The 15,041-nt window shown below is 34.2% G+C and overlaps 1 protein-coding gene across 24 annotated transcripts in view; it reads left to right on the top strand.

Annotated features, from left to right (window-relative positions):
- Positions 1 to 15,041, top strand: part of BCAS3 (BCAS3 microtubule associated cell migration factor) — a 712,862-nt gene that overhangs the window by 331,493 nt on the left and 366,328 nt on the right. For 10 of the 24 annotated variants that reach the window (XM_077970813.1, XM_077970816.1, XM_077970815.1 and 7 more), the window contains exon 17: positions 8,705 to 8,749. The exons of the other annotated variants lie outside the window; for them this stretch is intronic. In XM_077970813.1, coding sequence (XP_077826939.1) covers positions 8,705 to 8,749 — 45 coding nt within the window. The remainder of the gene's footprint in view (positions 1 to 8,704; positions 8,750 to 15,041) is intronic. 24 annotated transcript variants of the gene reach the window in all.

Raw genomic sequence — 15,041 nt, forward strand, 5'->3', positions numbered from 1 at the left:
TCACACAATGAGTACTAGGTTTTAATTTATTTGTGACATAGTTTCAGACTTACAGAAATGTTCCAAGACTATCCAAAGGAATTCTTGTATACCCAAATTCCCCAATTTTTTTTTTTTTTTTTTTTTTTTTTGACATAGTCTTGCTCTGTCTCCCAGGCTGGAGTGCAGTAGTGTGATCTCGGCTCACTGCAACCTCCTCTGCTTCCCTGGTTCAAGCAATTCTCCTGCTTCAGCCTCCCTAGTAGCTGGGATTACAGGTGTGCACCACCACACCCAGCTCATTTTGCCATGTTGACCAGGCTGGTCTCGAATTCCTGACCTCAAGTGATCCACCTGCCTTGGCCTCCCAAAGTGCTAGTTTTATAGGCATGAGCCACCACGCCCGGCCCCAAATGTTAATAGATCAACTTATTTGCTTTATCATTCATATTCTCTCCCTCTGCCTGAATATACACTAACACGCCATTCACGTTCTCTCCCTCTGCCTGTGTATACACTAACATGTTACGTTTTTCCTAATTGTCTTACAATAAGTTGCAGACTTAGTATACCCTTATCGCTACATACTTCAATGTGTAATTTCTAAAGGCATGGACATTCTCTTATATAACTGTAGTACATTTATCAGAAGAAGTGATCTTGAACGTATTTGATTAGTTTTTTTAATTCCACATAATTGTTGTCTACAATGAATTTTCTAGTTGTAGCATAGCTTTAGTGTACTACAAATTACCCAACCTACTATTCCTTTTTTGTCTTGCCATCTACTATTTTTTATCCCTTCCTATTAATATAGAGTGCAGTAACTGATAAGACTTTGATGATAGTGGTCAATCATAACTTACCCTTGACTGTTGCTAGATGACAAGATTCAATATCCTTAAGCCAGAGGTCCCCAACCCCTGGGCCACAGACTGGTACCAGTCCCTGGCCTGTTAGGAACTGAGCCGCACAGCAGGGGGTGAACAACAGGTGAGTGAGCATCACCGCCTGAGCTCTGCCTCCTGTCAGATCAGTGGCAGCTTTAGATTCTCGTAAGAGTGCAAACCCTATTGTTGTGAACTACACATGCGAGGGACCTAGGTTGCACGCTCCTTATGAGAATCTAATGCCTCATGATCTGAGGTGACACTTCCATGAAACCTGTTCCTGGTGTCACAAAGGTTGGGGAACGCTCCTTTAGCCACTCTCTGAAGAGTTTGTTGATTATACTTGAAAACTACTATTGACTTTTCTGATCATTCTTTTACTATAAGTTATCCAAACATTTAATCATAAAGTTTTCAGAATATAATATATGATTTTATTATCTTAAAATTTAACATTTTCACTAAAATACATGTATTTTGCCTTGTTAAAAGTAATATTTGATTTGTGAGAACCAAATATATTCTGTGAATTTTCATTTTTGCCATATGCTGAGTTTTGAAGCAGATCTCAGACAATATTTCATCCCATTAGCTTTTATCGTATTAGATTTTAAAGGCTATATTTATTTTATTAAATTTTTTTTTACTATGACAAATTCTTAAGACTGGAGTTAGCTAATTTCCATTAATTATTGACATTAAATTTTATTGTATTTGCTGAGAAATCTGATGGCTCCATTAACGTCACCAGGGTGATGAGCACATGAGAGTTTTCATTTTCCGTGTCTCTTTTTATTCTGTAAATTCTCATTTCCTCAAGCTTTGATTTTATAAAATTCTTTTCCCAGTATTTTTAAAATAAAATCAACAAGAAGTATGTGACATGGCTTATGTAGAAAGAGAACCCAGAGTGACCCACTTATAGACAGGTAAATTATATTCTGTTTTCAATATACCTGATAATGTAGTTGGTAAAATTATGTACTTAGGTTAGATAAGTTTCCACTTGGTCTATGTCCGAGGTATTTTGTACATAGTCATAAAATAACCATAAAGTGTTATATTTCTAAAGTAGAGATTTCTAAAGATTTCTAGGATCCAGTAATTAAATATCCAAATTGAGATAGAAGCCTCAACTTAAACCTTAAGGGGACAAATCGTGTGTTTACCATATTCAACATCTGCCTTCTTATGTTTGCAAATACATATGCCTGAAAGCCTGTGCAGTGTCAGGGACCATCTGTCTCACTGCAAGACGTACATGAGGCCAGTAGAGCTACAAATAGCAGAAGACAGATGTATTTACACCTTCTTGTTCAGTACCTTGAAGCAGCACTTGGAGGTAGTAAGGCCTGTTTTGGCAACAGCTGCTGCTTAACTCTATGACAGTATACATTGATGGAGGTAAAAGAAGTGTTGGAAATTATTTGGCTCCAATAATCACCCATTCAAACAGGCTCTGTTTTCTTTCAGTTTAAGACTGGAGGTTTAAAAAGACCAGGTTATCACATCCATCATGTTCTTATCATATATAAGTAAGAATAGTTCTCCTAATCTTTTACAAGTGAAATTAGGTGCTAAGAGGTTGCTCCATATCTTGGATGTTAGGTTTTTGTAGTAGGGATTTATTAGCAGCATTTCATAGATGTTTGGCATTATCAAGTGAGTGATCAAGTTTTAAAAAATATTTTCTATGTAACGATTCACAAAAAAAGTTCATCAATGAGCTTACTTTTATCTGCTTGGATCTAAAATTATTTATATATACAAATTATTTTATGGACACAGGCAAAGAACAGTAAATTTCAAAAGGAAGTCATGATAGGTAGTTCCATGGGAATAAAAAATACTAAAATTGAAAATGAAGTTACTTCCTTGCTCGTACTAGGTAGACCACTTTTTGTGAAGTAAACATGGGATGATTTGCTCTCTCGTAGGTTTCCTTTTCCTTAAATGGAAGTAGCTCCTAATTTCTTTCCCCTCCCCATCTTTATATTTACTCATTTCTTTTCTTTTTTTTTTTTTTTTTTTTTTTGAGACAGAGTCTTGCTCTGTCAGCCAGGCTGGAGTGCAGTGGTGTGTGATCTCCGCCCACTGCAACCTCTGCCTCCTGGGCTCAAGTGATTCTCTTGCCTCAGCCTCCCAAGTAGCTGGGACTACAGGTGGGTGTGCACCACCATGCCTGGCTAATTTTTGTATTTTTTGTAGAGATTGGGTTTCTCTATGTTGCCCAAGCTGGTCTTGAACTCCTGGTCTTAAGTGATCCAACTGCCTCACCCTTCCAAAGTGCTGGGATTATAGGCATGAACCACCACGCCCGGCCATGTATATTCATTTCTTTGTGACGATTTAGGTGGTTATTAGGAACTTTGAGATGCACCCTGTAGAGGTAGGTTAAGTAATTTAGTGGAAAAAATATTGAATTAGGAGTCTGAGGCCCTGGCTTCTTCTCATCTGGGTTCTACCACCTATTTGCTAGTGTGTCCTAGGTAAATTTCTTCACCTGAAAAAAAAGTTTATATATATGGATTATAATCTTTTATTCGTATCATGTATGAGTTTCTACCAGTTCTTCGATCCCATTTCTGAGTCTCAGGACTGTTGAGCAGCTGTAAGCCAGTGCTGATGAGCACAGGCCCCACTTAGAAAGCATAGATGCTTTTAAATGATATTAAATGGAAGCATTAAATAGCATTTAATCAGACACATCCAGTTGATATTTGTACACCAAATCTACCATCAGACTTGGCTATGCAAGTAAATGATTTTGGCATATGCTAGGCCTTGCAGAAGTTCTATTCCTTATTTTAATTCAGTTAGGTACACCTTGGCTTATTTACACAGTTTGGCCTGAGCCCTAAACTTTATAGGCAAAGTTTGGAGAATTAAATTGGAAATATTTGGAGAAAGACCCACCAGATAGAGCTATAATAGCTTGGGTAATTCCCCACCTCATGTCTCTGCCTTATGTAACTACCAGTTCTTCATAACTAAGCAATGTATGTTCGGTTCCAGATATTAAATAATGGACAACGTATTTTCATTGGAATATATATGAATGTGACTACATATGCAGTATATTTAACATAGTTTGAGTTCCAATTTTTCTGCTAAATCAGTGGAGTACTTAAACCACACCATAGTTCATTGCATGTTATCATAAATCTGGGAATGTTTTTTGGATGATGTCTACTATATACTATATATGTGTGTGTGTATATCTCTCTCTCTCTCTCTCTCTCTCTCTTTTTTTTTTTTTTTTGATATGGAGTTTCCTTGCTCTGTAGCCCAGGCTGGAGAGCAGTAGCATGATCTCAGCTCACTGCAAGCTCCACCTCCCAGGTTCACGCCATTCTCCTGCCACAGCCTCCCAAGTAGCTGGGACTACAGGCACCCGCCACCATGCCCAACTAATTTTTTTGTATTTTTAGTAGAGATGGGGTTTCACCATGTTAGCCAGGATGGTCTTGATCTCTTGACCTCGTGATACACCTGCCTCAGCCTCCCAAAGTGTTGGGATTACAGGCGTGAGCCACCATACCTGGCCTATACCATAGTTTTAAAAGTCAGCAGGCATAAATTTCTACAGAAGTTTGACATTATTTATGTTATGTTAATCTCTTTTTTTGCCATATATAACAGAATTTTAACATTATCAGTGTTTTTTTTCCTAATGAAAAGTCACCCAGGCTCAAGTGTAGTAGTGTGATTGTAGTTTGCTGTATCTTCAAACTCCTGGGCTCAAGTGATCATCCTGCTTCAACCTCCTGAGTAGCTGGCACTACAGGCAAATGTCACCGCACCCAGCTAATTTTTTTTAAATGTTTTGTAGAGATGAGGTCTTGCTATATTGCCCAGGCTAGTCTTGAACTCCTACCCTCAATCAGTCCTGCCTTAGCCTCCCAAAGTGCTGGAATTATAGGCATGAGCTACCATGCCCAGACTGCTAATGAAAATCTTCTAAATCTTGAGTTTGTCATTTAAAATTGGGTATCATGTGTATCTCAAATTAGACACTTGTCTGTTTTAGCTTCGGTTTCCCCTGCAGATCAATAGTTGACTACCAATAATACCATAGGTCTCTTTGGTAGGGAGCAATTAAAATTAATGAAAAATTCAAAGTAGAACTTAAAAATGATATTAGGAATAATTTACTGAGATGCACGTGGGAAATGCGAGTTTACTTCAGTTGTTGTTTTAACAAAGGGCACACAGAATTTAGAAGTCATTAGCGTCCCTAGAATTTATTTTTAGAGAAATATGGCTCTGTTTCAATATTTGACAATGTTGTATAGCTTTTTCTCTGCTTCATCTCTGTTTATTACTTTTAATATTTATATAGGCTCATTCTGATGTCTGTTCTGTGGCAGTGCCTGAATTGTCTTAGGACATGATTAATTGAAATTGAACAGATTATAGAGGATTGGAGGATTTCAAATCAAATCTAGTTTTACTTTTTTCTCATATTAAAAAAATTATTCATATTTGCCTTGTTTTCAGCTAGTAAGATTGAAGACTTTGTGGTACCATGTGGCATTCAACAAAATGAGTCAGTTGAATGACTTACATGGTGTTATGGTATATTATAAAACATAATTCTTTCCTATCTTCTGGGAGTCTCCTGAAGAAACCCTTTGAGAACTAATGGCTAGGTCATTTCACGGTGGCCTATACATAAGTCTATAATATTTCTGGATTTTTAGTCTCTTTACCACATTTTCCTGAGATTTAAAAATCAGAATTCAGCTCAGAAGGGGTGTAATTATGACAAATTGAGTAGCTTTTATATGGCAGGATTGTTACGCCTGCTAAAATTTAGTGGTGATTGGAAAACACCAATTATTCAGATTTGAATATAGTAATTTGGGTTGCCTGTGTTAATACAGAGAATATTTCATTCAGTATACACTCCCACTCATATTATCTTTTTTCTTTCCACCCTCATCTCGCTTTAATACAATACTACAGCTGTGAACTTTTGGGAGGGGAGAGGGAAGTCATAGGTGAAGACAGCTGGGTCATGGATTTGTAGTTCGTGACTTTATATTTTCATTCCTTTGCTGCTGAGGAAAGATGAAGCAGGCATATTTCAAAAGAACAGCTGACACTACCCTTACAAAGATAGTAATTACATCAGTCACTATAATTCTTTGGAGTTTGTGGATCTTCTTTTACGTGTATATGGCAGAGGTCTAGCTTGTAGGACTAGGCCAGAGGTGGGTGAGTATAGATTTTATACATGCCAAGTGTACATGCTAAACCAGGTTCTCACCTTGTCTGTCCAGCCCCCTTTCTCCTTGAGTTCTGTTAGCCAGTGAATCCTAGTTTGATTGAAGTAGGATAACTTTAAACTAATACAAGTGGGTCAAATTGTGAATAGTGAACCTTATTGTCTTCAAACTTAACAATGATGTTATTTATTTAGTACAGGCCTGCAAACTACAGTGTCTGGAGTTTTACGGTGCATTTTAGGGTCATGGGACAAGGAAGTCACTGGAGAAATCTTGTTGGCAACATGTTACTGCCTGGAAAGGAAAATCTAGAGTTTCTTTTTTCTTTTTTCTTTTTTTTTAAGTTTCTGTATTTTTCTTTGGCTAACATATATTTCCTTTTTACATAAAAGGAAACCTAAACCTGGAAGAAAGGTATTTACTGACGCTACAGGTAGGGAATATCAGGTGGTCTTTTGAGTATTTCAACACTTGAAGTTTTTGTTTCATTTTTGCTTGTTTGGTTTTTGCAATCAATGGAGAAACCTTTTAAGTAATAACGACTAAGGTAAACTTCTAAATTCTTTATGATAAATCAGTATGCTGCTGTTCTGGATGAGATGGGAGACTACCCTGAGTAGGTACAATATACACTAAAGAGCAACGTAAGCCTGGATGTTCCAGCTTACAGTCACTTTTGTCAGAATCGTTTGGACAATTTGGTTATTTCAGGTGTCTTTCCTAATTAGGTAAAATTAAGAGAAGTTGTATACTGTGTGACAACAAAAACCTCTTCGTTTTAGAGGTATTTGTAGGCATATAGGAATAGCTTGAACCATTCCTTTTCCTGTCGTTTCAGAAGAGGCTCACTGTTCAGTTGAGAGATTGTACTCTTCAAGTAGTTTTAGTTATTTAAATCTGTGTTTGTCAAACTGCAAGCTGAGCTCTAGTAACATTTTGGTTTGGAGGTAATTAGTCATGAAATCATATAAGAAGATTATGGCCAACATTTTTTTTTTCTTTAATGAAGTAGAATAGAATAAAATGCAATTCTGCCACTGGTTCTGCGGACCAGCAGCATTACTGTTACCTAGGAGCTTATTGGAAATACAGAATCTCAGATCCCAGCCAGATGCACTGTGTTAGAATATGCCTTTATCTGCATTGTAACATAATCCCAACATTAATGTTTATAAAACACTGAAATAAAAAATAGTAATGTTTATTACAAATAATGCATTCATTATTTATTAATAGTGTTTATTACAAATAACACACTCATTAAATTATTGCTTCAGTCTTGTTTATGTGTACTCATGCACATACCAGCTTATATCTTAAAATGTATTTCTGTGGGTTCACAGTCAAAAAAGTTTAAAATCTAGTATTTTAAATGTGGATGCTGCCATCGTATTGCTGGGTATGTTCTTATTACTAACTGAGAGAGAGCTATCCTTGCTTGGCACTAGCATCATCTCTAAAATTTTGTTTTATGTTTTATCTGTCCCATTTTTCCTTCTACCTCGGTTTCTTCTGTCTGTATTCCTTTCTTTGTATACAATGCGCTTCAGGCCTCAAAATTGTACTCACTGTTGTGAAAACATTTTTCTCAAGTTTTGCTTTCTGGTCAAATATACTCAGTTTACTAGGAAAAAGTTAAGGCTAATCAGCAGGATTTTTTTTTTTTTTTTAAATTCTAGAACCAATTTTGAAGAAGGAAATACCCACATTTTACCAATGCGCTTTTCTCCTCCGTTTGTTATGGCTTCCAAATGTCAAATGTTACAGTGCCATTTGGTTTGGATGTCATTAAATCACTCAGTTTTCTTTCTGTGCAGATATGCATGGCATATCTTAAATGCTGGGAACAGAATTTTGAGAATAAATATGTATAACATTGAAGTCTTACTTTATATCCCAGTTGTATTTAAAACACATGATTGTAGCTTTAGTTTACTGTGTGCTAACCTAACCTAGTGCAGACCCGGTAAAGGAAGCTAACCTCTTATACCACTATTAAGAGACATCCTAATTTCCTGGATTATGATCAAAAATAGAGAAAAATTATACTAGTTGTACTTAGTGTTTTTTCCTTTGACCAACAATATACAATTCAACATATAATAAATAAGCAACTTGAAAAATATGTGCCTCTTTCTGTGGTTCTGGGACTGGAACCAGTGAAAAGTGGACAATGTCATGTCAAATTTTTTATCCAGTCTTTTTTAGCTAATTTTAACCATTTTGTGTCACACAGCCACACATTGGTTGCTATTGATCTCACTCTTCTCCATCTGGTTATCCTATTTAACTTATGCTTTGTTTTAAAGGGCTTCAGCAGTGAATTTTATTTTATTTTGACTTAGAAATACTACAGGGGTGCTCCAGAAAAGGGGGAGAAATAGAAAATTTTGAATCCCTAACTCTGAAAATTAAGGGCCTTGTTACTACACATCATTTTGTTCATTGGTTATATCAGACAGTATGTACAGCAGAATTGTAAATGATTACTAATTTTTTAGTTATTTTTATCCATACTCTATAACAGTATGATATACATGTATTTGCTAATGTTAAATGAGTTTTTCTCTAATTTTTTTGCATTTTTCCCCCTTTTCCATGAAGGCCTTATCTCTTTGGAGCGGGGTGTTTTTCCATAAAAGCTCCATGGTGAGTTCCAGTTCAGTCCCGCATGCCTCATTCATTTGCTGTACTCTCAAAAAGTAATTTGTTTTGTAGTTTTATTTCCAGTTGCATGGCCTGATCACAGATAGATGCACCAAGTTACTGAATAATTTGTAGACGGAACATGAATGTTGATATTTAAGCTTTAGAAAAGTGGTTTTCTTGGTTTCACTTCATTCTTTAAAAAGTAAAAAAAAAAAAAAAAAAAAACAGTTGAATTGTTTTTAAATAGAAGAATTCTCTCATAATGCTCATAAATATTACAAGACAAGGCTAATACCCAAGTTTAAAGCTTTGAGTATTATGGCATTAGAAGTTCCCTACATATCATGCATAGCATTTGAGGACATGACTTATTTTGAAATATAAATATATTTAAGGTATACCAAAAGCGCCTTATAAAGTTTTTGTTGCCTTTTGTTTTGTGTTTTTGAATAGTTTAGGTATTTAAGAAGCTACGTAATGACAAAATATATATTTTACATAAAACCTCCTAAATAATTTATTATTTTGAATTATTAGCCCATACTCATCATAGCTTAATTATTTAATAAATTATTTCATACCAATGCATAGAATACAGCTTTGTCAGTCTTAGATAGGAAGGTCATAGAAAAGAATTAGAATATGTTTAATACTTTCATGTAAAGATGGGAAGTAGAATTTGTTAAGAATGGTATAAATTATTTAATGGTTAAGAGTCAGACCACGTGGGTCTTAGATCCCAATTCACACACTTACTAGCTATATGATTTAGGGGGAATTTTCTAAAACCTTTCTATTTTTTATTTCCTTATGTATTAAATGTACCTACGTAATGGACTCACTATGAGTATTAAATAAACTGATACATATCTCAGTATGTGTTAGTATATAACAGTGCCTGGCACATAGTAAATGTGCAGTAAATATTAACTGCTACCACTGTTTCTTTTCCAGTTTCAGGGAAAAATACCATGTTTCAAAAGAAGCTTCTTTAAATTAGATTATGTTTTTAACTTTTAAGGATATGTTAACCAGTGTGAAGTTTTGAGAAATGTAAGCTATATTAATTTTATCAATTTAGTCAGAATACTGAAAAGAGTTCTGCACATAATATGTGTAGTTCTCATAACTGTTGACTGGGGATTGTTCATACTGTTCTATTACACTAGAAAAAACATTCATTGTTGATATATTCCTATTTATTTGTAATATTGAAAGCAAAATTCAGATTCAAAAATTCACACTGGAATTATTTATCCTAAATTCCTATGTTAAAAAAAGTATTCTTTTATATTATTTTATATAGTCATCCAAACTCAACTATCCAATATTTTTTTCTCTTGGACAGAAAATAGCTTAAATAGTTCTTTAAGGTTAATTATTATTTGACACAAACTTATTTCAATGTTTATATGCTATAGGAAGATCGGAAAATTTTGTTATCACTTAAGAATAGGTGACATAAAACAAATCAACATAAAATTTTCCTCCTTGAAAACTATAATTAGGCACAGTTTTCAAAACTATTCTAAACAAATTCAGGATATATATGAATATAAATCTCATGAAAGTCAATCTTTATTCATTTTGTTAACCAGATGTCTTCTAAAAACAAATAAGATACACAGATCTTACTTATGAGCCTTCCAGTGATCAGTGAATTTTAAATGCCACATTCAACATATGACAGAATTTCTTTGTAGAGTGAACTTAGAATTAAATTCCATTTTGGGATAAATTCTTCTAAGTACAAAGCAAGGAGTTTTAGTATGTTAATAAAGATTGAAGTTTTGCATAGAAGTAAAAGATGGAATAACAACTGTTGTATGTTAAGTAAGTAAAGCTCATTCCTCCAACAGCTTGTGTGCTCCTCACATTTAAGCAAAAGCACTTGTCAACCAGAAATGATTTGAGGTTGAAACAAGATTAAAAGAGCCAGATTAAAGAAAGGGATATATGAAATATAGTAGACTTTTAAATCATTGCCTGTCTTTTAGAAGACTGCTTTGTGGTTTGTTTGATGCCATCGTTAGCTCACAAGAAACTCATTTTTAGTCACTTATACTAGACTAAAAGGTCCTTCTTTAAAATGTTACTTTCTCAGTGGTGCATGTTTTTTCCATTAAGATCTTAATGAAACCTCAAATTAAGGCAGCAAATGAATATAAATTTGACAACTTCTTCCATGTTGTTTATAAGAGCTCCTTTGTTTTAATAGTTTTTGCTATTTTTCCATGTTATTTAGCATTCAATCTGAGAATGTTTTTATTTACTGTTCTGAAATAAAACATTATGCTAAATAAATATGTTTTTAGTATATCCAGTTATAGGGTAGTATAGATATTTTGGATGAAAAATGAGATTTTAAAATGAAATGTAAATTTTCTACAAACTTTTTATTAGTTTCAAGTTGCAATGTTAACACTTAGCTAAGAATTTGCTTTTGGTATATCCCAATTTCTGCCAGTTCTTTATTCTCCATTAAACAGGTTTAGTCCTTTACATTCATGTACTTTCAGATGAGTCAGTTATAAAATAAAGTCGTTCCCTTTGGTAACAACATAAGCTTGTTCAAAAGTAAACTATGCGTCTTCAACATTTTAGTCACTTTGGACTTCCCTGGTATTATGTGTCGTCTAGGTTAGTTTAACTAGGATATTTGAGTTTGGATGACTATATAAAATAATACAAAAGAATTATACATGTAACATACTTTTTTTTAACGTAGGAATTTAAGATAAATAATTCCAGTGTGAATTTTTGAATCTGAATTTTGCTTTCAATATTACAAATAAATAGGAATGTATCAAGCTCCGAATCTGCATGCAGTATTTAAGCTACTGTTATTTTTGAATTGCTTATCAAAAAATATACATGACAGGTAGACAATGGGTAGTCTATATGAGTATATTTCTTCCTCCTAAAATGTCTTCGTATTTTATAGGGGTAAATTTTAAAGAATTACAATTTTCATATTATTTTATAAAGTTTTAACTAGCATTTTCTAAGAGTTTTGATCAAGATATAAACAGTTCATGTAAAACTAATCTTGTTCTCTTAATTATTTTAAAATTTTATGATTTTATTTTTTGAAAGGTACAATTTGTATGGAGAGGGGAATTTATTCTTACCTGCCACATTTACACAAATCTGTTAGACCTTTAAGAAAAATTTATGAAAGAATAGAATAATTTTAGACAGATTATTAATATCTTTAGTTCTTTGAAATAAAATGCTTCCAGTTTTCCCATTTAGGTCTTATTTTAGAAACTAAGATTGAGAATGAGAGAAAACTTCTAAAAGAATATAAAGAATATTTTTTCTTCTTTTATAGAAAGCTGTTATACCACTTGTAATACTTAGATCAATATTGGGTCTTACATTTAAACTGAAACATTGGCTATTCTTTTATGTTTTAAAAATGAAAAGAAACGGTGCTTCTGTCTCATGTTAGCTCCTTCCATGCTTGTGTCCTTCTACACAAGGCACTGGAGCACATTGCTGCTTATCATGCTGTCCACAGATACTTCACATCTGTCCTATTCAGATGGAGATCATTGTCCTGTAGTTTTTAAGCAGATATCGTTAGAATTTTGTACTCTTTTTTTTTTCTCTTTGCAGTTGAATGTGGAGAAAAAATAGGCCAGAGAAATTCAATATGTTGACCTGGCTGGATTACGTATAAAGCCCAAGGGAAGAAAAATGGGGAACTTCAGTAGCCTTTCCAAATATTTTTGAAGTCCTAGTAATGTTAATATCCCTACAACTTCTTCTGATTGCAGTGAAAATGATTCTCGTTCTATGGTTAGACAGTTAAGCGTTTCCTCACAAGAAATGACAAAGAGTTACACCCCTGATTTTTAATTTAGCATCTTATTTGTTAATTTGGTTATTTGGTTTTTTTTGTTTGCTTGTGTGTTTGTTTTTCTTTTGATTACATTGATTTGTATCAGGCTTAGTAAATATGATGTTTTATGATTGTCATTTTTTCTGAGATGCGGAAAGTTGGATTCATTCCGTTTTTCTTTTATTTTTTGCTCAGAAGTTAAGTCAAATTTTTAAAAATTATTGAACATGGGGTTATGTATGAAAAGCTAAGGGTAGTTAAAGGAGCAGGAATTATCAGTAGAAAGGAGTCCATCAGGAGTATGTCTTGTTGTCATGTATAACCATTTTTAAAAAATGGATGAGTCCACATAATCAATACAGTTAAACTTTTGGGCACCAATATAAATTTAAATATTTTTATATAATTGTATTATTAACTTAATAAATAATTAAATAAATGAGAGAAGGCATCCAGACACCCAGAGAAATTCTTTCTAAACTTGCAAATGTTCTGTAATGAGATTTTTTAAAGACCCCTTTTGGAGGAAAAAGGGAGATGTTGAGAATAAGACAGAAAAAAAGGTTAGCATTGGAGTTCTTTCCTATGAGGATTGGGTCACCTATCTGTAAATTTACGTAATATACAAAGCTAGCACTTTTCTAATACATTCACATATGTATCATTTTTCAATGTTTTATCTTTCCATCAACAAAAGGTTATTTTGTGATAGAAATATTCTAGGTCATTGTGGAAAAGTTCATACGTGGTATGTCACTGGCATATTGCTAGAAAAGCCCTTCTACTTCTGCCAAGCTTTCTTGGACTTTTAAAAACTTAGGATGAAGGGCAGATTGAACCCAAGTTAAAATTTCTAACTTTGAATGTATCCCATAGAAGATATTTTATTCATAACTCTCTTTTTATTAGATTATTTCTCCTTTTTATTCCTCTGCAAATCTTAAAGACACGCACATATTTTTATGCTTTTATTTTGCTGAAATACCACAATCATTCCAGATTATAGATTGATGATAGAAATAACTTGATATGAATGTGTTTACCCAATATGCTTCATACCCAACACACAACACTATGTTATGTAGCAGATAGCAAGTTATTTTCAGGGTGAAAACTCCTTTGACGCCTTAATAAACACAGACTTTTACTAATGGAATTTAAGGCCCTATGAGAGGAAAAAAGACATGATGAAATATAAGAATAAAAATGATAATTCTTTACTGAAATTAAGCATAGTTTTACTATAAAATACTTATTCTCTTTAGGAGATACTGAGCTTATGTAAAAATAACACTGTGTTGATGCTTTTTACTTGTGTGTTCCAAAACAGAATTATATGTAACTTATAGATGTATAAGAGATTTTAGCTTTTGACATGAGCTGATTAGACTGTAAGCTAGTAAACATACAAAGAATATTGTTTGTATGTCAAGAAACTAAATTGATGTCCTCTCTTTTTTTTTTTTTTTTTGAGACGGAGTCTCGCTCTGTCACCCAGGCTGGAGTGCAGTGGCGCGATCTCGGCTCACTGCAAGCTCCGCCTCCCGGGTTCACACCATTCTCCTGCCTCAGCCTCCCGAGTAGCTGGGACTACAGGTGCCCGCCACCATGCCCGGCTAATTTTTTTTTTTTTTTTTGTATTTTTAGTAAAGACGGGGTTTCACCGTGTTAGCCAGGATGTTCTCGATCTCCTGACCTTGTGATCCGCCTTCCTCGGCCTCCCAAAGTGCTGGGATTACAGGCATGAGCCACCGTGCCCAGCCTATTTTTCTACTTTTTATTATCATGTTAGAAAGTTTGCCATCTGGCCTGGAAGCAACTATTTTTAAGTCTGTTTAGGATGCATACTTCAGAGGGACCATATTTTCTCTTAAGAAGAGGCATGCTCACTTGTTACCACATGATTTAAAAACAACAACAATGACATCCAGTAATTTGCAAAGAGCTTTGAGTTTGTCCCATTGAAGCTTGTTGGTACATTGTAGTAGCTTTGTTCTCTGATGGTGATTCTAGTAAAAGCACATAGTCGCACAATTGCAGACTGCTTTCAAAAAAATTCTACAATACTTTTCTGTTTCCCATTCCCCTAGCCCCATTCTCCCAAAACTCCTGAGTTAAAAAATAACCAGTGGTACCTCTAAGATACCAGTTAGAGGAATTTGTCAGTTCAATGATAGTAGTTTAGTGATGGAAATAAAAACTTTGAAAGAAACCTTGTATTCTCAGGTAATGCAACAGAGAACATCATAACCAGAAAGAACAATTCTGATGTCCGTGACCAAGATATCACGGGAAGGTGCATATTTGTTCAGGTATAGGGCAGAGGAGAGTCTTCCTTTCTGGAGGCAGCTTATTGCAGTTGTGACAGATGCAAGTATGAAGAGGTGAAACAGTTTATAGAGCCAGATTCATTTCCCCACAGAAACTTTTTATTTAAAAACGATG

The sequence above is a fragment of the Macaca mulatta genome, chromosome 16, assembly GCF_049350105.2.
Source record: "Macaca mulatta isolate MMU2019108-1 chromosome 16, T2T-MMU8v2.0, whole genome shotgun sequence".
NCBI classification, from domain to species: Eukaryota; Metazoa; Chordata; class Mammalia; order Primates; family Cercopithecidae; genus Macaca; species Macaca mulatta.